General features: G+C 49.5%; 1 protein-coding gene across 1 annotated transcript; it reads right to left on the bottom strand.

The window, feature by feature from the left end:
- Nucleotides 1-6,776: 6,776 nt before the first annotated feature.
- sema6dl (sema domain, transmembrane domain (TM), and cytoplasmic domain, (semaphorin) 6D, like) lies at nucleotides 6,777-20,754 on the bottom strand. The gene is given in 20 exon segments (XM_062561837.1): nucleotides 6,777-10,248; nucleotides 10,250-10,552; nucleotides 10,647-10,888; nucleotides 12,404-12,586; nucleotides 13,090-13,146; nucleotides 13,722-13,780; nucleotides 13,896-13,973; nucleotides 14,192-14,332; nucleotides 14,666-14,839; nucleotides 14,965-15,120; nucleotides 16,143-16,274; nucleotides 16,394-16,611; nucleotides 17,262-17,350; nucleotides 17,691-17,810; nucleotides 18,042-18,132; nucleotides 18,291-18,392; nucleotides 18,505-18,567; nucleotides 18,741-18,801; nucleotides 19,876-19,987; nucleotides 20,436-20,754. Coding segments are annotated over 20 exon segments (3,348 nt in total). The 5' UTR covers nucleotides 20,557-20,754; the 3' UTR covers nucleotides 6,777-9,402.
- Between the last annotated feature and the right edge of the window lie 1,334 nt (nucleotides 20,755-22,088).

Below are 22,088 nucleotides of genomic sequence, written 5' to 3'. Positions count from 1 at the left end.
TATTTCACATCACGTTGTTGTCATTCACCTCATTACACTTCCAATCAGACTCGCACAGCATTGCCAAACGGTGTGAATCCAAATTTTCTTTTCTCTTTCCCCCATCTTTCCACCGGCGATTATGTTGTTTTTCCTCGTTTGTCTCTTTCTTATCCTCCTCCCTCCTCCTCATCCTCCTCCTCCTCCTCCTCATCCTCCTCGTCCGGAGGCAGCCTCCTCAGAGCGGCTCTAATTAAACGCGGGGTCGTGGTGGTACGGAGTCTTACAGCCGAGCAGAGGAGAAAAGGCTATAATTCCAGCTCTCAGGATGGAACCCTGACACACAATGGCCCTGCCATCCTTTCTGTCCCCCCCCCAACGCCCCCCACCATGAATTCCCAACTGAAAGCCCTCTCCTCAGGCAGCTTTTTAATAGGCCTCCCCTCATCCAGCACACACAAATAACACACGCATAAGCACACGCAAACACACGTGCACCTATGCCGCGGCACACACTCCCCCCCCCCCCCTCTCTCTGTGTGTGTGTGTGTCTGTCACTTCTGCTCCCGCTCACACTGCTTTGGGCTTTTTGAAGTGCTCCTAAGGCCAGTCGGCAGCCTTTTTTCCACGTCATGGAGAGGCCCAACTGCTAAGCTAAGGCTGCTATTCTGACCAGCCGGTATTGTGAGAGCTGGTCAGAATAGCAGCCTTAGCTTAGCAGTTGGGCGGACTGCAGGGACTGCAGGGACTGAGCGGTTCTTGGCCATTTTCTCCACATGGTGGAGCTTTTAAAAGCACTTGATGCACAAAGATTTAGCATGAAAAAGCTATTGTGAAAGCCGCCAGTCCTCAATGGATTCAGGTTGGGGAAGTGTGTGTAGGTTTATAGTGGAAAAAAAATGAGAAAAGGGAAGTGAATCAGAAGTTATATTTTACGTTGTGCAATGACAAACCTCGCCTTAAATGATCAAATGCAATAGGAATTTTCTTTCTTCAAATCTATAAATCACATTCAGACTGTTTTGGATTTGAAATTAAAAAGATAAACTGCAGATGCACTTTTTGTTATTTTGTCAACTAAAAAATAAAAGTATTTGTTACTGGCTTGTGTTGCTTGTGGAGACCAGTTCTGATTCAGCTCGTTGGCCTCCAATTACAAAAAATAAAACCGATCAATGTGCTCTACAATCACACTGGCTGGTTTGTGACATCATTACCAATAACATGGCCACTCTAATTAGTTTTGTTGCAATCCCGCTGTAAACCCTCACCGAAAGAGTATTAATCCGCATTTGAAAACTAATCCTCGAGCAATGCACTATTTACTCCTTTCAGTTTTGTCTGCTAAAAACTAAAAGCCCTTGTAAAATTCAACTTTATATTTGCGACACTATTAAAAGGTCTGGGCGCATTGCCGCAGACGGTTTGAGGACTGCAAAGAGGTGAGAGATGGGCTTTTCCATTGGACGGCTCATATCCTCACACACTTCTCATCCTCAAAGCGTTACTACAACTTCGATAGCTGGCGCGATAGGACTATATTTACAGAGATGAGAATGTCTGAAAGCTTATTTTAGGTTGTGTGTGGGTATGTGCTGCTGAAGAGGGGGGTGGGGGGGGGGGGGGGGCGCTAAGCTGTATTCTATAAGTCCAGGGCATTGGATCAGTGTTGATGTGTTTTGGCGCTGAATGATAATTCTGCCTGTTGGAAAGACTGAGGGTTGTTGTGCAACATCTTGGCACTCAGCTCTTCCCTCCTTTCCGGGCCATCTTTCTCCCCCCCCCCCCGTCTCTCTCTCTCTCTCTCTCTCTCTCCCTCTCCGTGCTCGCTCCTCTTTCTCCTCCCAGCCAGCCACCCTCCTACAGTCCTTCGCTCTCCCCCCCGATGCCGGAGGATGGCCGCGGTAACACAAAGAGACAGTGTTCAATCAGGTTTGGAAGAGTCAGAGCCAGAGTCAGAGAGAGAGAGAGAGAGAGAGAGAGAGGGAGCTCATCTGCTCGCTGCGACGCCCATTACGTATTGATCCGCGCCCCGCGAAGGGCAGCGAGGGCCCGCTGGTGTTTGTGTCTGTAAAGAAAGAAAGAGACAGAGACAGCAGGGGCAAAAATGTTGCCTCTACAACGGGCCGTGTGTGTTGATCTGATTCCTTCTCAACGATATACAGGGCCCGTTCGGGGTGGGGTGGGGTGGGGAAGGAGGGGGGGGGGGTGGTGTAGGGGGCAAGAAAATTAGGCGGCCTGAAATCTCTCTCCGTGCTGATGTGTGTGGACCGTAAAGCCCATTGATCTGTCGGGAGAATTAATTCGCCGTGGCACTAATGCAGGAGGGAGCTAACTCCGCGTTGTTAGCCAACGTCAGAACCGAGCTATATTCCATTAAGCCCCGCAACAAAGGCAGAGTGCTGCACTTAGAACTGCCCCACATAATCTGAACCGGGGGGGGGGGGGGGGGGGGGGACAGGGGACACGGCCACGTTTATTGTTGTTTTTTGCTGTATGCGAGCTGGTCCCGGCGCAGGTGTGCCCTGATGAGTAATTCGCGTGTGATGGGATTATCCCCATCTAAACGGCAATTAAAAGCGCTCTTTGTTGCGTGATGAAGAATTGCTGCCCGTGGCGTAAGCTTTTTATCATTATTACAGCATCCTTCACCCACCAGTCGGTCGGCACACGAAACCCGGCGTTTGTGTGTGTGTGTGTTTGTGTGTATTCGTGCATCGGGGGACATTCCCAGGCTCGAGTTTTAGCCGGGCCATGAGGGCCCCCGTCGGCTGTGATGTGTACGTTCTCGACCGCGCCCGGGGGTGGGGGCGTGTCGGGGTGTGTCTCAGGGCGTCTGGGAAGATGTGTTTCCCTCATGACAAAGCGCTGTAATAGGAGGCCAGGGTTTAGTCATAAAGCAACCGGGATAATCCACTGGTTTTACCAACAAAGCTCCCAGAACACCCACACACACACAAAATGGCCTGAGTCAGGCTTCGGGGGAGGGAAGGGGAGGGGAGGGAGGGAGGGAGGACGGGGGGGGGCGGATAAAGAGAGTGGGAAGAAACCAAAAAGAAAGAGGGACCGAAAAAAGAAAGGAAATAAGTTGTTTTATTTCCACTCAGACAAGGAGGGGGGGGGGTTAAATATCAGATTTAGACGTTTTGTTCTAATCCTTAACCTGATCAAGCACTTCCCTCGCAGCGAGAGTTAAACCCTTTCAGGTGTTTACCATCTCAGCAAGTGAAGATGTGCTTGCTGCAACTTTCCCCCCCCCCCCCTCTCCGGTCCTCACCCACTCCTTCTCCAACACACACACACACACACACACACACACACACACGCACAGGGCCCGGGTGAGCAGATGAAGCCTGACAGATAAGCCCTTTTGCTTGCAGGTGCTGGAGCAGGGTCTGTGCACCTCAAAGAACCCACGATGGACAGACGTGTCTTCGCCCTCGCGGGTTGCCGTGATGTCACAGACGTGTCTTCGCCCTCGCGGGTTGCCGTGATGTCACAGACGTGTCTTCGCCCTCGCGGGTTGCCGTGATGTCACAGACGTGTTCCTGCTGCCAGCAGTCGACCAGCTAGAGCTCGCCGAACTCCTCTTCACTTTACATCACGTCCACTGACCCGGCCGGCCAGAATAGCAGGAGCAGTCATGATGATCAACTTAATTTAAATGAATCTCCAATGAAATCAACCCTCATTCCCTCATTCCCCCCCCCCCCCCCCCCCACTGGCGTAGCCGGGTGCCAAGTCAATGCCTCTGTCATTTCCTGAATGGATATGTTGGGCGTACGTAACATGAAGCCACAGTAGCTCGCTCACTCAGCAGATAAATATCGCTAACAAACTAGCCTACATCCTAATAACAGTATGCTTCATGGTGACGTGTCAGCAGGATATCTTTATAAACAGTGGCAGGGTTGGGCTGTCACATCAAATTATTTAGCTTCTTACATTTATAAAGCAGAATGAACTAATAGGGCAAGATTCGTTAAATTTGAGGCCCGCAAGAAAGCAACGAAAGAAAGAAAATCGATAACAGCGTTGGATTCTGGCTAATGTAACTTAATGCATTACATTCGCGGACTCAGCATCATTATTTCCTCATGATTCCCATTCCACGCTGCTCCTCAACAATTATGTCTCATGATAAGACACAGGTGGCAGTGCAGATGGAGCCATAAAAAAGAGGATGTTGTGTCATTTTCCAGAGGCTTTCCTGGAGTAGCCATTCACTTTAGGGAAATCTCAGCCAGCCATTATCTGATCAAGCAAATAATTAAAACGCTCTGCAGGCTTCCCTCCCGCCTTTCTCTGTGTGTGGTGTCAAAGAAGTTGATTGCAAGAACTCTGAAAAAAAGAGCAAAAAGGGAACTGGGAAAATGTCCCTGTACTCTTGAATGTGCTTCTTTTTCTCTCTCTCTCTCTCTCAAAAAGCTGTTTTGTTTATAGTTTATCTTCAAACAACATGCCTGTATGTGCTCGTGAGGGCTGCTAGTCTCTTCCTGTCCGCACCGCCATTCTCCTCGTGCATTACAAACACCCCCTTTCTCCGCTTTGCTTTTGCTCGCCCGCCCTTTAAGTCACTTCACAAAGCAATGCGTGCCATTAACCAACGGGTAATGTAAGGTTGCCTGGGCACATGGATTATAGACTTTGATGGCTTTTCCCAAACTGTGGCGGCTGCACCGCAGAAGCACACTGCAAAACTTTTTTTCCTTTCTTCAATCCAACTCCATTTCGGTGTCTTCCCTGTCATTTTATCCCCCTTTTCTTTTTCTTTTTTTAAATGAAGCATTACACGGACACTCGTTCAGATTTTAATACATCAGAGAGGGAGCACATGTACTTGCCAAAGCCCACAAAGAAACCCTTTAAGCACCTTTCCATGACCGAGGCTTGCAAATGTAATTGCTGGTTTCACCTCCAGGCTTTTAAGAAAAGCGGAGTGGAGATGGATGATTTCCAGTCTAATCACCACCCATACATTTCAAAAGGAGATGCTGCAAGAGTGGGGCAGAAAGCAAAGTAATGGACTCTATCCCTTCCCTCTCCCTGTGTTAGTAGGTAGCTTAAAAGCACGTTTCACTTTCTACCTTTCGACTTCAGCGCCGTCATTCCATCCTCCTGCATCTACATGGGCGGGCCTGCTGTGTTCCACTTACACTAACTAAGAGATGTGGGCTTTTTTTGGTGTTTTTTTTTTTTTTGCATCTGCTTCTTCAGTCCCTTGTGAAGCGTAATAAAACACACACACACACACACACACACACACACACGTTCCACAGACACACGTCGGCGTGACAACAAGCGCACGCTTTTTGTCCGGCAACAGTCAGTGGCAGTAATGAGGCTAAGTGTGGCCAGGCGGACGGACCGGTGAATGAAACGGACACAGAATCACTGGATGCGTTTGATTCGCCTCCACTAATTCAAAGGGACCATCTGATAAATTGAGAGGATGGGATGTACATCAGAATAGCAAGAGGCGCCTCTTTGTTGTTACCCCATTCGCAACCAAATCACACCCCGACCCCCGTTAGGACGCCCAGAGGGGAGAATGTTTCCCTTGTGTGTGTGTGTGTGTGTGTGTGTGTGTGTGTGTGTGTGTGTGTGTGTGAGTGTGTGAGAGAGAGAGAGAGAGCTGGGTTGCTAGGAGGTGCGAGTTTTCAGGAGGTCCTGCTGAAAGCAAATGAAGGAGCACTTGTGTCAACATTGTGACGGCAGCAATGAGCCGCAAAGCCTTGCAGGTCGACCGGCCCATCGGGGGCCCCCGGGGGCCCATCGGAGCCCTCCTGCTCTTCTCCTCTGGGTTGGATTAAAAACCCTTTCTCTTTTAATCCCGCTGTTTGTCTTGTGACGTCTGCAATGGCTTCTTCGGAGAAGGTAGCGTTCAAAATGACGACCATGAATCGTACTGTCTAAAACATTGTTTTGAGCATTTTTATTCTTCTTTTGACCTAGGAAGAGGCGCACAGGAAATGGAGAAAGAGGGGGGGGGTTGATATGCAACAAAGGTCCCTGTTGCTGTTGCTGGTGCTGTGCGTTTACAGAGCGCTGAGCCACTGGGACGTCCCGTGTTTTACGACGAGGACGCCGGCCTTCTTGATGTTTTGAACCAAGTCTACGTTTGCATCATGTACTTCTGTGCCTCTTTGAGAGGGGGGGGGGGTTGGAGAGCGGGCCAATCCCTACGGCGCTCATTTATCATTCTGCACATCTGCAACGCGTGGAAAGTGACTCTCCGTCAACCAAGCGCCACTCCTTTATTCTCTGTTGTCAACAGCTGATCTTATCACAAGGGCATCGGTGCGGGACGCGGTGCCTTCGGATGTTCGTGCCGCATGCATCTAAACATGTGCATTCTTCCACAGCTCGTTGATGGCTTTAAATCGTACGCAGCCCCCCCCCCCCCCCGTCGAGCAGTTGTTCCAGATGTTCGGTGTCTAAGGGAACATGCTACGTTGGAAACTTTCCCACGTCTCTGCGCTGGCCTCAGACTTCAAAACAACCCAGCTCTAAAAATAAGTCAGAAGCCCTTAATCATTCCGCGGACCCTTCGTGTCTCAGATAGTCAGCTTACAGAACTCAGATAGGGCACATTTAACCACCCCCCCCCTTCCCCCCGAGTCATGGTGTAACTACTGAATGCATTTCATGGCTCTTGGGCTGCGTTCAAAGGCCAACGAGCATCTGATTGTTAACTCTTTGCAACCGCAGAAACACATGACATAACATAAGGAGCCGACTTATGAAACCACACAAGACTATACGAAAAAAAACAAAAACAAAAAACAAGACCACTGTTTCTGTGCCATAATGTTTTATTTGAACTATACATGCCGTGTTAAAAATAATAAAAAAAATCAACAAAAAATGTAATGGAACAAAGACCATCATTATTATTTACACATTCACAGTACAACTTTAAAACCTATCTACAGGCTGAAATACTCTGGAGATCAAATGTACAGCTAGTCTGGCCTCGCCATGTTGCACAGTATTCAAATCAAAACAACATGACAAAAAATCCGGTTCATCTGCACATCCGCGCAGCTGAAATATAAAGGCTTCAATTTAGATTGCAACAGAAAGACCCCCCCGTTCCCACATTGCAATGCACAAGGCAAGTCGAGCGTCGTGTGTCGAGCGGCGTGCGTCCGTTGTGTTCGAGTGTGCACGCGTGTCGGGTAGAAAAGATGACAGGCAGAAAGTCTTTACATACAATCATCATTTGTGAACAAAAAATGTGGCTTTGGGGCTGAACAGGCAACAGACTCCTCGCGCACCCAAAGAGAGTCGCCACGACTGACCAATTGGAGCGGTCCCCCCCCCCCCTCTCGTCAGCGCGTCGTCTGTGGTGGACACGGGACGTGCGGCGAGATCTAACCACCCTACATCCCACTGGCAAGGAAATACATTCACTGCATGGCACCTCGATGTGGTGGATCGACACCATTCTTTTCAACACCGGCAGGAAAGTAAAAAAAAAAAAAGAAAAAAAAGAATTGGGGTTTATACCCAAAATAAAAGGGTTTTACTGTGCTTTTTGTAAGACTAGCATTAACAAGTGGAGTCTCTTGTCGGTCAATTTCTTTTCCCGCATCACTTCGGTTCGTGACATCCCAACACATCTTTCATTTTCAAAATGTTTAGTATAAAACTTGATAATATAGAATATGACAATAACATACAGAGGACCAATTGACATTGCCAATACTATATACTGTAGTAATTCATTTTGTGAATAAGGCACACAATGCACAGATTCAGGTTCACTAGCCTAAAAATATTTATACTCCTTATTTATAATATTTAAGTATGTACAGGAACTCGTCATTCCCAGCATGACTTATTTGGACACATTGGTAAATTGTTGTGTTGATTGTACACTGGCCAGTCGCAGGGAAGCTGCACAGGGAACACGGCAAATGACATGGGGCTACATGTATTGTTCTATGGTTCAGGTTAACACACCTTTTAACAGCGTTAAAGTAGAAGGAAAGTTCTAGTGTTATCGTATAAAGGGAGACACAAGTTTAATGGAACAGAAGTGCCCTGAAATGTAAAATTAATTTACATGGGCTTACATTGGTGTTGCTTTAGTTTCTTATGGTAAAAATTTAAATAACACAGTAAAACATTATGAAGGCAAATTCTTTTGTTCATAATTAATTTATAGAATGAGATGAGAAATGTTTTTTTTTTCTTAATACCATTGCTACATAAAGAAAGAAGTCTCCTGAACCACCAGTACGAAGGGGCAGTGGAGGTGAGGGCAGTTTTCAATCCTCGTGAGAAGCATTCTTTCCATGTTTGTGTTTTGACAGTGTGTTTGGTTGCTGAAAACTGTACTTCCTGGCCTGTAATACAACACACACACACACACACACACACACACACACACACGCACATTCACAAAAAAGCAGATGTGTGCTCCCATATCGAGGCCTTGTCTGGTAGAGTGAAAAATGCATCCAATAAAAATAAACCAATAGCAGCAAATGTTAGAAATATAGATATTTCTGGGTGAGTCCCCGTGCTACTTTGCACCCAACATGACCACCTTCACTTAATCTTAACCTAATTACCGAAAAACCTTTACGCAATGATAAAAAAAAATCCAGCTTTGTCAGAAAAGCGCAAAGATGTAATAATATTATTGAAGTGAGAGACAGGGATTTAGGTCTTAGTTGGGGATTAATTTGCATCCTCTGGCATGTTGCCACTCTCGATAAACAAGTGTGAAGGCCTAATGGGTGTACTACCTTTACACAAATCCGCTTTCCAACCAGCATTTCACATGCATCCTTTTCTCTGTCATACTCATCGCTCCATCCAGCTGTCCACGCTTACATGTATCTCAAGCAACACACACACACACACACGTGTGATTTTTTGGGGGGGATTTCCCTCTCCACTGCCCCCGAGCCATCCTGCTAACAAAGGCATGGCAAACCCCTCCTCTTTGTTCAGTTCACATTAGTGGGAAGACGGCGCTCAAGGGCGGTGCCCAATGAGACCCATTCGTCAAGTACTCAACGGCTTCAAACCCAGCACTCCACGCACAGCGGTCCCAGTTGGGTGTCATAGACCTCGCGCCCCCATATTTGGACACGGGAGACACCCACTGCCCCCCCCCCCCCGCCCGGTTCGTATCCTTCGGCTACCGTGACGATGGGGGGGGGGATGGAGTTGTGGGGGAGCGTACGAAAGCCCCAAGGAGTTTCTTTGGCCACGTGTGATTTTCCCTTTTTTATCAGTGTGGGTTTAATGTGCATCTCGTTTTAAAAAGGGGGGCAAACACACCTCAAGTCGATACACAAACACACACTAGGCCGAAGCCCCTCCCCCCCCCCCCCCAAACCCCGCCAAGCCCCCAGGGCTCAAAGCTCTACAGTTTAGAGCTCACCCAGAAGTCTCCAGGCTCTTTCAGTAACTGTACTTGTTGACCACTCGCATCTGCGGAGTCTGTGGCGAAAACCCATTGGGTTTAGGGGGCACGTCTGGCTTCAGCGACGGGGTCCTTTTGAGCCCCGTGCGGGGGAGCGAGCCGTAGCCGCTGTAGCTGCCCTGCCGCGGAACAGCGGACTGGTGGGCCGAGTGCATCCCCGTCCCCGTGCCCCCTCCGCCTTGCGAGTCGAGTCTGGAGGGGGGCGTTGGGGGCATGTAACCCCCTCTGTTCATACTGTGCTGGCGAGACACAGACACCCCCATGGTCACCCCGTTGGGCGAGGTGGACAAGGAGTGCCTGTGAGAGGCGCTCCGGTGGAGTTGATACCCGCCCCTTTGCCTCTCCAGGGTGCCCCCCATGCTCAGGCTGCCCGTGGGCGTTGTGGGAGTGGTGGGCAGAGGCACGTCGACCCTCTTGGTGGGGCTGTTCCTCGGCAGGGAGGAGGAGGGGGAGTACAAGGAAGCCTCACGGCTGGGCACCCTGGGGGGTAATTCAGTCAGTTCCTCCATGGGCTCCAGAGTGAGCTGAGGCCGTGGGCGAGGCCCCGACCCCTCTGGAAGAATGGCCTTGGGGTTGGCCACGGAGTCATTAAGGTGTTTTAAAAGGTCGTTGAGGGTATTTCTGGCATCCACGGACCTTTTCTGCTCTTTCCTACAGCCCTTGGAGTCCGGGTTCCTCAGCTTCCTTTCTGAAGAATGCGGCAGCGTATCCTCTCCACTCTCGAGGTTAGAGTGGTCGTGTGTGGCGTTGGGCAGCACGACGGCACTCGGGATGTGGGAGTGTCCCAAGGCGGGGTGAGGGTGGTTGGAGTTGGTGAGGGTGGTTGGAGTTGGGAGGAGCGCCAGCAGAAGAAAGAAGGAACTGAGGACTCATGGCGGATGAGTTGGGCTCCTTACGAGGCCCACTGGCCTTTGCATGGGCCCTCTCCCACTGGTTCTTGATGGGCTGCAGGCTTTTCTGCTGAAGCACAGGGGTGGACTCCGGTGTAGGCAGGGCAGCCAGCTCGGGGGGCTGACAGCCGTCCCGCAGGATCATGGTCTTGGTGTCTCCGTTGGGTGAGTTCAGGTCTTTGCCGTTGCTCAGCAGATTGGTGTAGAGCTTGGGGGAATCGATGTTGGTCTGGTACTCCTGAGAATGTGACAACCAAAAATCAAAATAGTAAGAAGAGACACGGTTCGTCACAAAATGCGAAACAGCATTGGACCCGGTTGTGTGGCCCTACCTTTACGGGGCTGTCAAAGAGGCCGTTGAGCTTGACGAAGCTTCCGGTGGAGTCCGAGCAGGACGGTGCACACTCTGCGTCCTTGTGGACCCGTCTCGGCTTGCGGAGGAACGAGTCTCGGTAGCAGAAGACGATCAGACCAGCCAGGAGGGCTCCCATGAGAAACGCGGCAAACACGCAGGTGATGAGGATGTTCATGTGGACCATTTGGTTGGTCTCGCCTGCTTGAATATCCCACACTCCTAGAAAAACATTGAAGCATTGGTTAAAGCCCCCCCGGCGAAAAGACTCAACATGCCAAGTCAAGCATCCCCTCCCATGTGCATGTTTGTGCGAGAACACCCGCCATGCATGAACACCCCCCCCCCCCCCCCCTACGAAGATTCAGTCAAACACAACTATCGACACACTCCGATTCATCTCAAGCCCAGATGAAGAAGAAGAAAGATGTAAGAAGCTGTTAGGTACCCACATCCATTTCGCCATCTATGAAAAGCAGTGCTTTGTTAGTTCAGAAGGGAAGACTTAAAAAGTGTTGACTTGATCCACGCTCCACTAGCGGCTTTCTGTCAAGCGTCTAACCGCTACCAAGAGGGGTTAGGAGAGCACTGTGATGGAGAGCCAAATCGTTCTGTTGGTACAAGAGCAAGAAACAGCAGGAAGCTGTTCAGAGGAAAAGAAAAGCAGCTTCTTGCTGCTCTACTGGAGGTTTGTTAGTGACCACAGACATTGAAAGAGTTAGTCATCCGCCGCGCGGCCACAGTAGTGGTGTTTTTCCCGAGCAGGCCCACTCAATGATCTACCAGCCAGGGTAAAACTCCTACTAGGGTCAGGGTGCAGTCGAAAAAAAAAGACCTTTTCGCACAGGAACGTTGCTAAATTAGTGAAACGAGAGGGAAGAATTGATGTGGCCGCCAAGGATAAGAGCTGTTCAAATTCTCTTAATACTAATGAAAGCCGCTTCACTGGGTCAATGCTTCCTTTCTTAGCTCCTTTAGGATAGGAAACACTGGATCTTTCTTTACCAAAGGAAAGACGATAATGCCATCCAACATTCCCTGAGGCAGCAGCAGCATCATCTCAAGTGACCATCCGGCCGCCCGTGAAGACGAACAACAACACGCCTTTCTGCTACAGGTTTTTAAAAAAAATGATGTTTTCATATGTGATTCACGTTCATAAACATGGGGCGACAGTCTTTTTTGTTTTAAACAAAAACAAGTAAGGCGCCAGGCTTGTCGTCACAAATTGTCCTTCAGATTCTTGACCCCTATGCTGTTTTTCCATGGAGATCAACAAAAAGCGGTGGTGAAACAAAGTTAGAAGTCTTTTCGACTGCAGCCCTTGAGTTATATATACTATACTGCCAGTCAGAAGCTAAATGCAAACCAAAGATTTGAAAGAAAACGTTTTGAGAACTGTGAGTGTAGGGTTTAATGATTAGAAAACTAGGATTAAAAAACTAGGATTAAAAAAGTTAAAAGAAAGAAAGAACATAAGGAAATTTTAAAGAAAGAAAACAATAGTAACATAAATATATTACATGAAATATAATGTGTATATCAACATAGAATATGTATGAAAATGTTCGAAAAAGAGACAACATTTTAATCTGCTACATCATCTCACGGAAAGACTAAAAAGCTGCCAATGTGTGCATGTGTGAGTCTATGTGTAGATTCGCATTAGTGTGGCTTAGTGAGAGCTATCAGATCAGGCTCGTTGCAGCATGCGGCCTGCCTCCCTGCGGGCCTTACCCTCGTGCCCCCTTGGGATAGAGTCTAAAGAATTAGAGATGGCTGGGTCATCCTGCGGCACAAGGTCTGAGCCGTAGAGCTCTGGACCAGGCCCAGAGCTGGGGCTCTGAGTGGGTATGAGTACTGGGGGGTGTATGGGCCCACTGGGGTGGGCTGTGACTGGCGTTGTTGAAAACTCCATGTCTGTGGTGACAAACAAATTGTTAACAAACTGTGCAGAGACGTGGGTGAAGCATACCGTTATCATCCCGGTTAGTAGGCATGGGAATTGGGTCATTTTGTGAGGTTAGTGTCTGACACGATGGGAATAAACCTTATCACAGTTTTACGTTTTACGGACCAATGAAAGCACATTTTTGTTTAGACAATTTGGAAGGGGAAGAAGGATAGAGAGGATACAGCGATTCAAGGACAAGTCGGTACACAACAATGGGGGATGCCAAGGGGATGGTGTGGCTGGGCATGCAAGAAGGAAGAGGAATTGGAAACGATGAGTGAAAAGGAGGTGAAGTGAATCCCTGATAGAGCAACGATGTCGCCTGATGAGAATGAAGCAGGTGATTAGCATTCAGGGGGGGGGGGGGGTGTTAGGTGAGAATAGATGAATGGTGACGGTGGTGGAAAAGACAGGGTTGGAGATGCTGAACTCAAGGAAAGAAACCATTTGAGTAAAAGATCAAACTAACCAGAGGTAGGGTCGCCAAATGATTTGTAATCTGGCGCTGATGTACTGCCCAAAAACGCTAAAAGAATTAAAAGGACAAGAAATCAGTATAAAAGGAATTCAGGAGTAAAAACTTAAATTCCTACAAAGAGTGCAGTTTTATCCGGTTTAACAATAAATAAATAACAGGCACCCGCTGGCAGTCTCCTTTTCTCACTGGAGCCCTCTGGTTCTGATCCATACTGAGGTTCGGGCCGGGGTCATGTTTAGCTGGTGCAAATGAAGGGTTCGGTTCAAATCGGCGAAAAGCCCGTTTTTCTGGCCATCGGATATCGTCCGACCTCCGCCAACCATTTGCACCGGCTGAACATGACCCCCGGCTGTACATGTCCATGTTCTCTGCCTCACAGGGTGGCCATGTACTGTATGCAGATGTGTGTGTTAATACTGCACATAGACTTATGTAGGGGCAAGTTACTGGGTGGTTACTGGTGTGAGTGTGCAGGCTCATGGTGTGTGTGTGTGTGTGTGTGTGCGTGTGTGGAGATGAGTTTGTGTATACTGTGTGTATGTGTCAGCGTACGTGTGTGTGTGTGCGTGTGCATGTGCGTGTGTCTCAGGGAAGACGGCATGGCATGGAGATGAGATTCGTACCGTGGCAGTCTCCCAGGTGAGCGGTGCTTCCCAACTCAACGTCTTGCTCATATCCAGTCCTGCAAAGGGGAGCAGACGGCGGGATTAACCAAACGTTGCAAACGTTCATTATCTTATTGCCGTTGGTCACTCGCGATCTTTGCACTGCGCATCGCAGCGGAGGCTTGAACTCACAAAACGCCCGGCTGTATCCTCTCACAGACCCCGTGGGTCATCCAGCCGCAGTAGGGATCCCGCGATGCAATGCAGGACCTGGAGCAAGACAAACACACGCCGTCAGAACGCCGGGTTTAATCATTCTGGGGAAGTGCACGGCACTCATTGCACTCGACTGTCTGACCATTAACCAAAAGGCACAAGATGACGCTGTTACCGTTCCCCTTTTATGGCACAAAACAAATAAAAGTCACAAGCCCGTGACCGACGGTAAAGTCGCATTTTCAACGCGTGCATCGGCGCGCGCCACTTACTTGTGGCAGGAAGAGTGCCTTTCACAGCGGCTCAGGGGAATACGGATGACACAGCTGGAAAAGGCCACGTACAGGCTGTGTGCCTCTTTGTCCACGTGCAGCGAGAGGACGCGCTTGTCGTCCTCGTGGTTAGACAGGCACCTGGGAAAGGGAGGAGAGAAACCCGATCAGAGGTCAGAACGGAGTAGTAGTCTGTCTACTGTTTCAGTCTCGGTAGGTTTAATCACTTGTTAGGCGGAGAAATCACAGTAGCTTTCTCTCACAGTTTTACAGGATTTTAACCTCTAACGCACCACGGGGGGCGCGGTCTCTCAACCCCACATCAGGACAAAAAGAAATCAGACTCCTGCTGAGCGTGCACAGAAAGTAGACAGACGCGGCCATCTGGCCCCCGGAAAGCCAGCGGCAGACTCCTCAGCCAGAAGGGGAAGAGAAAAAGAGAAGAGAGAGGGTAAAAATCCTGCGTATTCATACTTTGCCCTGTTGAAGACATCGATCTCCTCCAGCAGCACGCTGTCATTCAGAGACACGGCGGAGGTCTTGGCTAAGACCTTGAGGACAACCCCAGACTCGGCCCCGATGAACACCACTGTGAAGTTCTTGTGCGGCCCTGCTTCATTGTCCACAGCCAGCGCTGTCAGTCTGTACCTTTACACACACACACAGCAGAGGAGCGGGAGTTACTCGCCATTCAAATTTCTTGCGATTGGCTTTAAGCGGCAATGCAATGCAAGACAAGACACTACGAGTTTGGTCTCGAGGTAGTGGCACACCTGACGCGAGTCTTGGTGAACCACGGCTCGTCCCCGATGGACGGCACAGCCGTGTCCATGAGGGGGTGGGACTTGATGAACTGCAGGGTATCGTCCGGGAACTCGATGGAGCTCTTTAAGGACGCGGCTGGACCGTGACCCGCACAGGAGCCGGGTCTGGGATGGAGGATGCACGTGAAGAGAGGGCAAAAAAGGTCAAAGATCGGCCTACACCATCACACACACCGGGGAGTAATAAGAGCGTGTATTGAAATGGATGAAAAGGATGGATAAAAAGGGCAACACATAAAATATACATATGCATTGTTATCGTCCATTAATGATTTACGGGGGTAATGAGGTGCTTTGTGGACTTTGTGTTTTGGACACAGGGCTGGCCTACAAAAAGACATACGTGCCGGCTGTAAACAGGTTAAATATGCAACGCGTCTAATTATGCCAAATTAATAATTAAATCATCAGCAGATGGTGAATGTGTGTGCTGGGTCAAAGATAATAAACCTGGTCCCTTGCTAGTGAAAAAGAGATGATGTCATTCAGTTTAAACTGGACAAATAAGGGTTAAGAAAAAAGAAAAAAAGAAAATGTCAGATATCAAACAGCGGCTCAATCAAGAAAAGCTATCTATAAAATCTCAAACACTCTTTTTTTAATTGAATATTTTTTTTCAAAACTTGTTTCTACCTAATTTTACTTTCCGTTCTCATACGTAAAATATGTGAGGTTTTTTCCCAAAAAAATGTGACTTTCGAAAAAATATATTTCTGACCTCATCTTTTTTTACTTTCTTTTAACATCTTTTTGACCAAAATCCAATCAAAGAATGTCACAGAATAAAAGTCCAAAAATATTAGGTCCAAAAATGTCATGGAAAAATAGAAAAAAACTATATAAGATCAAAAAATATAGATTCAAAATATGTAAGGTGGATAAAAGGCATGGAGAAATATTTTTTGAAAAAAAATAAATTAATATTAATATAAAAATGTTAATATAAAAATGTTTTGGAAAAAAATCGAAATATGTTGGGAAGAGGTTATGGATATATATGTACATGTATACTGTATGTATTTACACAGGTCAAAAATGTGTACGAATTTTTCCCTTCACGGCTCTGTATGCTTTGAAAAGTTCAGAATCAGGTAATTCTCCCGAGAGAAGAAAAGTGTGCTCCTCACCGAGGTTTGGGAAGCTTCTCCTCTGGAAACGGAGTCCACACAGAGTCAGGAGTCTTCTGCTCTTTGAACCGCCCCAAGAACACGGCCTCAATGTCGGCCATGGAGAAAGCGCACACTGCCGACCCCGGGATACTGTGGAGAAAAGAAATAAATCAATGCACCGCCACGTATGACTCCCTGAATCCCTCGTTTCCTGTCCTCTCCATTGGTCGCTTTGTCCCCCCGCCCCCCCAACAGCAGCCAGGGCTCACCTGTTCATCTGGGTGGTGAACACACCAACCACCGAGAGGACCCCGTTGATGCTGATGATGTCAGTGATGGACTGAAGCACGTCAAAGTAGAAGAAGGACTCCCCCGGCACCGAGCAGTTCAGCCTCGCCTTGGCGAAAGACGTCCAGTGCTTCTCCAGGACCCGCTGCGACCCGCCCACGTCGTTCTTACAGATCCGGGCGACGCGGGAGTACACGACCTGCGAGGCGAGGGGGGGAGGGGACGAGGAAGGGAGCTGAGCGAATGTCACCCCAAAAACAAAACATCCCAGTCCTGTAGCAACTCGTTAACAAACACTTTTTGTGTGGCGCCGATTGTTCACCCGGGCCGGGAAAGAACATCCCACCCGCCTCCGAATGGCCCCGATCGCAGTGGAATGTGAATACGTGTTTGATTGCGCTCATTACCGGGGCTTAGAGTGGGGACGAGGTGTGCCGAAGCAGCCGCTTTTTAATTATTTACCGGCGCAAACCTCCGTTTTTCGGGAGGCCAAGTGTCACCCGGGCATTAGTTAGGGGATGAAATATTCATTTGGCTGGCGGCTGATGGGAGGACGACGGAGGCCGCTGGCGGGGGGTTGGCCTCAGAGCGCAGAGCGGCCCGGTGCCCTCCGACCCGCGACCCCCGACACGGCGAGACAAATCCTTGTAAAGCCGCGTGAGGGTTTTTACATCGGCGGAACACCGCCAGCAAACATGGCTGTTGAAATTCCTCGTGTATTCCAACGCGAGGTAAAGTCCCCGCCCCGATGGGCCGCCGAGGCCGTTTGTGGCAGAAACGCAGGGACTGAGGGAGGGGGGACGGGGGGGTTGCACTGTATCCAGTGTGGAATAGGTAATTCATTCTTACCTTGCCCAGATTGCTGTGCTCCACCGCAATCTCCCGGTAGAAGAAGTACACATAATTCCCGTACTCTGCTGCGTGCAGGAAATGCGGTTCTGAGGGAGAGACAGAAGCACAAAGTTGAAGTGCATTTTCTGCAGCGTCACCACCACTGTGCATGTTGAATATTTCAGCGATTTGTACATGGCTGTAGATGACTGGGGGGGTGACCTAGATTTCCTAGGAGAGAATAGGGGGGCCAGTCCTCGCGGAGCTTGGCGAAGGGGAAGGTTGAGCTCGCTATCATTCCAAAAACGTCTCTGACAGCCACTCGCATACATGCATTCATCACGCAGAAAAGGCACCGGAGCCATGCGGCTGGGCGGGCTGGGCGGGCTGGGCGGGGGGGGGGGGAGAGAAATAAAGATCGAGAGTGACGAAGAGGCAATCGCTTACCTTTCAGCCATTTGGAGTCGTATTTGATGGTCCTGAGCGCCGACCCATCGCCCATGCTGCGATAGATGACGGCATCACTGGCCTGGAAGTCGGCCACAGTCGCAGAATACAGCTTCCCCTCTAAAAAAAATAAATAATAATAATAAAAATAGGCAAAACAGAACCGTCACAGTCACCCCAAAAAAAACTGGGATTACTCTCCTCGGATGTTTATCTTCTTCTCAAAAGGGCTTGATTAGCCGGGGCGAATGCACAGAGGTGCTAACGAGAGCAACGCGCGGGAACCTTATTAGTTCTCCATTCGCGAAGGACCGACTGTGTGCAGATGGGGGGGGGGCGTTTGAACCTCACCGGCGAAGAGGGCGACGTTGGTCTGCTTGGAGTCGAACGGGCACCGCGCCAGTCCATTGATCTCCTCGCCGTCGAACTCAAGGTTATCCAGCTGAAGGGAGCACAGCAATCACCCACACACTTTAAAAAAAGGGCTTTGTCGAGCGTAACAAATAAAAATAAACACATTAGGCTCAGAACAGGCCATATTTTGTTTAAAAAGAGATGGAAACAAAGGGCGTGTTCCTCAAATCGGCCCTGCGTACGAACCCTGTAGTATCTGCACATGGGGTTGAAGCCGTTGGTGCCGCAGATGAACACCAGGTCGTCGTTTCTGGGAACCAGCACCTTGATGAAGTTGTGGCACTCTTCCTGAAAGCGGACACAACAACAACAGCAGCAGCGCGGGGGCCGCGTTTAGAGGCGGCTGGGGCTCCGGCTCTCTCGCTCCCGGCGGTGTGGCCCTCGGGCCTTCTGTACTCACTCTGTGTTTCCCCTTGACGGCACACGTGTCTCTGTCCGATTGGCCCGATCGCCACGTGAGCTTCTGTGAACATCGACACGGGAGCGTTACAAATCACAACCACACACACACACACACCGTTCGCCCTTTTCCACTCCCTCATTTCACAACCTGTCCAGGTTGTGATGAATGTCTCTTGTGTGTGTTTTTTTCCCAAGCAGCCCCTTTTAGTGCGTGCGGATTGAGAGGAACCTTACCCGGTAAGGAATGATCTCGTTCCTGTAGGATTCTCTCAGGCTGACCAGGTACACCTGATCTCTGTGGGACAACATCACAACACACAGGCGTCAGCGGAGAAATCTGGGGGCTTTATCTGAGTCCTTTTCTAATAGTAATGAAGGAATTCTCTCAAGGTGTTTCAGCACATCCTGATGGTTTAGTCCTTGGTTGTTTATAGATTCTTAGAAGGACTTAAATGCATAATAAGCAGCCCATTTGCATTGTTTCCCCCCCGATTTTTCTGTTTATTAGCCATTATGAGAATATTGCTATGTGCGCTACTTGCCATCAGATCATCTCATTTACTGTGAATGTTTCCTGACTCCTCTCGTGGCGGGAAATGAAACAACCCATTTTGTTGGAAGTAATAAAAAATGTGAGGGAAAAACCAATTTCTCTGAGTAGATTTATGTTAAAAACTGAAAATATAGATATTCAAATGTCTGCATCTGCAATGTAATGTGAACAACAAACAGGGGGGCTGCAGAGTGGATGCATATTACATTTTTCACCAAGCTGCCTGTGACATGAAAAGCCGACTGGCCTCTCTGCTGTCCCATTTAGCACGACGACCACTCACTGTTTGGCTATGCCTCGGTTATGAACAGAAAAATGCAATAAAACAATGCGAATCAGCTTTTCAAAACAACATTTTGCTGTGAAAATGGCAAAAAGGAAGAATCCGCCTGGAAAGCCCAGACACGAGCGGCGGTGATTACAGAGGAGAGTGGGAGTTTTGTACTGCAGATTTCCTGCTTTAATGTCAGTGCTGGCCGGTCAGATTCATCCTACAGGGCGATAAATACCAAAGAGACGTGTAAAGATGCCATGGAATCCCCAACAGAGCTACAGCCCCCCCGTGTGATGGACGCCGTTTCTCGATCGATACCGGCCCGCATGCATCAAACGCCGCCCCCCCCCCCTAAAAGCGACAGATCCAATAACACTAAGAGCTTTCCCCCTCCCCCTCCCCCATTACATCGCTGTTTACCTGCCAAGGAGTGACTGAGTATGTGGGTGTGGGGGGATGTGTGGAAGAGTGAGAAATGCATGTGTGTGTGTGTGCGTGTGTGTGTGTGTGTGTGTGTGCGTGTGAGAGTGCGTTGAGTTTACCTGCCAGCGATGAACAGAGTGTCCTGTATCTTTGTCATCAGCTGGAAGTCCAGGCGATGCTGGGATTCGTTGCCAGAGGGCCGGCCTCTGAACACGGGGTATCTCCGTGCAACTGTGAAGGCATCACGCACGCCGTTAGCGGAGGAACTCTCGGGGTTGCGCAACAGCGCTTTTTAAAAAGATCAACAGTACGTCGTGTATTGTTATATCCGTGTGTCGCCGGGGCTTTTTGTTTTGCACGTCAGATAACGGCTTCCTGTGTCAGCGCGTCTTCCAGTACATCCCCGGAGAGTGAGGATGCAATCCCCCTTAATGCCCGGCGCCGCTGACCAGAGGGCAGATTGATTTCACCGCTATGAATGTGTGCATGCGAGTGTCTTAACTGCTGACGCGGCGAGAAAAAATAATAATAATAAAAAGGAGAGAGAGGAGGCCGCTGGCGTTTGTTTCCTCGTTGGACTGAGGAGAGTAAAGTGTGTCCGCGCCCGACTTCCTTGGGGCCCTCCCCCCCCCTCACTCCGCTGAGCTCGTGTCTCTCCCGCGTGCGTGCGTGTACTCACAGTGCGCGTCGACCACGTCGAGGGGCGCGGCGTCCTCGGGGAAGCTGACGGCGAGGAGAGTGCGTGAGGCTGTCAGCAGCAGCAGCAGCTCGCTGAGCAGAAGCACAGCTCTCTGGCCCATGGCTGCTCGCAGGCGACACTTCCTGTTTCACTCGAGTGGAGATGTTACCTGCGAATACACACAGAGGAGAAAAAAAAAAGGCATGCTTGTGTGTCGGGTTTTAAACCTCCTGTGTGTGCGTGAAGCGTGTGAATTTGTCACGTTTTTCCCCTTTTTCCTCACAAAAACCAGACGAAGGCCCTCTCGTGCTTATTGATGACTGAGCCCTCTCTACTTGGCGTTTCCGCCCCCCCCCCACGCTGCATCTGCTGTCCACGGGAAGGTCAGCCAAGGGGGCTGGTGGGGGGGGGGGGGGGGGGGGGGGGTTGGTCTCGGTGTCTGTTGGACGCGGCGGAAGTCCACACTGTCGGGCCTGCTGTCTCTGTGCATCTGTGCTCCCGGTGGTTCGTCCTGGCCTCAACAGCCAATCGGCACGTGGCAACCATTCTCGCCACCGTTACCGCCATAGCCCCCCCCCCGCTCTGGCCCGTGCCCCCCCCCCGGAGCGAGGGTGCGCTTCATTCGCTGAGCTTTTGAGGTTTCGGGTCACATTCATTGTTTTTTTTGTTTTGTTGGTACTGCATCTGATTGTAGACAGGATACATGGGCAGCTGCGTTGGCAATAATTCATTGTGGGAGTTGAAGGAGTTTACTGTGTATGTTAGTGCACGGAGGAGAGCTTTAGAGACAGACTGTGTCTGTGCATATTAATGATCGGTGTACATTCAAATATTTATAAGGCAAACAAATTATTCATGCAGGCAAAGCCCGAACGGATATAAACAATTTACCGGCAGACGTCACACAGGCAGAGGGATGGATTAGCCGGGAGCACACTGTGACACACACGCACACACACACACACACACACGGCTGCACATACATAATCACCCCTTCAAACGGTGTAATGCAAAGACTGATGCGTGATGCACGCACGCACGCACGCAGACACACACGCAGACACACACACACACCAGTATCGACTCCTTTTTCAATTAGCCCCAAAGCACACCTGCTCCAGTGCTGTCTGTGGGCCCTGCCTGCCAAGCCATTAGCGCTCTGATTGATCCACACAGGAAGCACCGCAGATCGGCGGCCAGAAAATGGCAATCTATGGGCCATCGCTGTAGCCACGAGGGACTCTGAAAATTTGGTCCCTTTCAATTCTTGAATGACATGAAAATGCTGTGGTTTTTCGAAGTCTTTCGAATCCTCTTTAGTTTACGTCGCAGGGTCCACGTGGAAATATACGTAGAAAGCCGGGCAACATGAGGCTTTTTAAAAGGGCTTTAGCAGAGCAGCCTATTGTCTGTGTTTGTGGATTACATGGGGCCAATACAATGCACCGCCTACGCGTTGTAATAAAGCGCACCGCGTGTTTCCCAGGCATTAATTATCTTATTTTGGGCCCGAACAGTTCCTGTTCCTTCGGTATGTGTCGCTTAAAAAAAAACGTTTGTAATGCTGTAGGCAGAGTAATGCCCGCTTGTTTCCAGTCGACAATGTGCGTACCGTGGGATGCTGAGGCCCTTTTTAAAGAGCAACGCCATTAG

The sequence above is a fragment of the Pungitius pungitius genome, chromosome 4 (assembly GCF_949316345.1).
Source record: "Pungitius pungitius chromosome 4, fPunPun2.1, whole genome shotgun sequence".
In the NCBI taxonomy this organism is placed as follows: Eukaryota; Metazoa; Chordata; class Actinopteri; order Perciformes; family Gasterosteidae; genus Pungitius; species Pungitius pungitius.
Note: the sequence above shows the minus strand (reverse complement) of the source record. Positions and strands in the feature narration are given on the sequence as shown.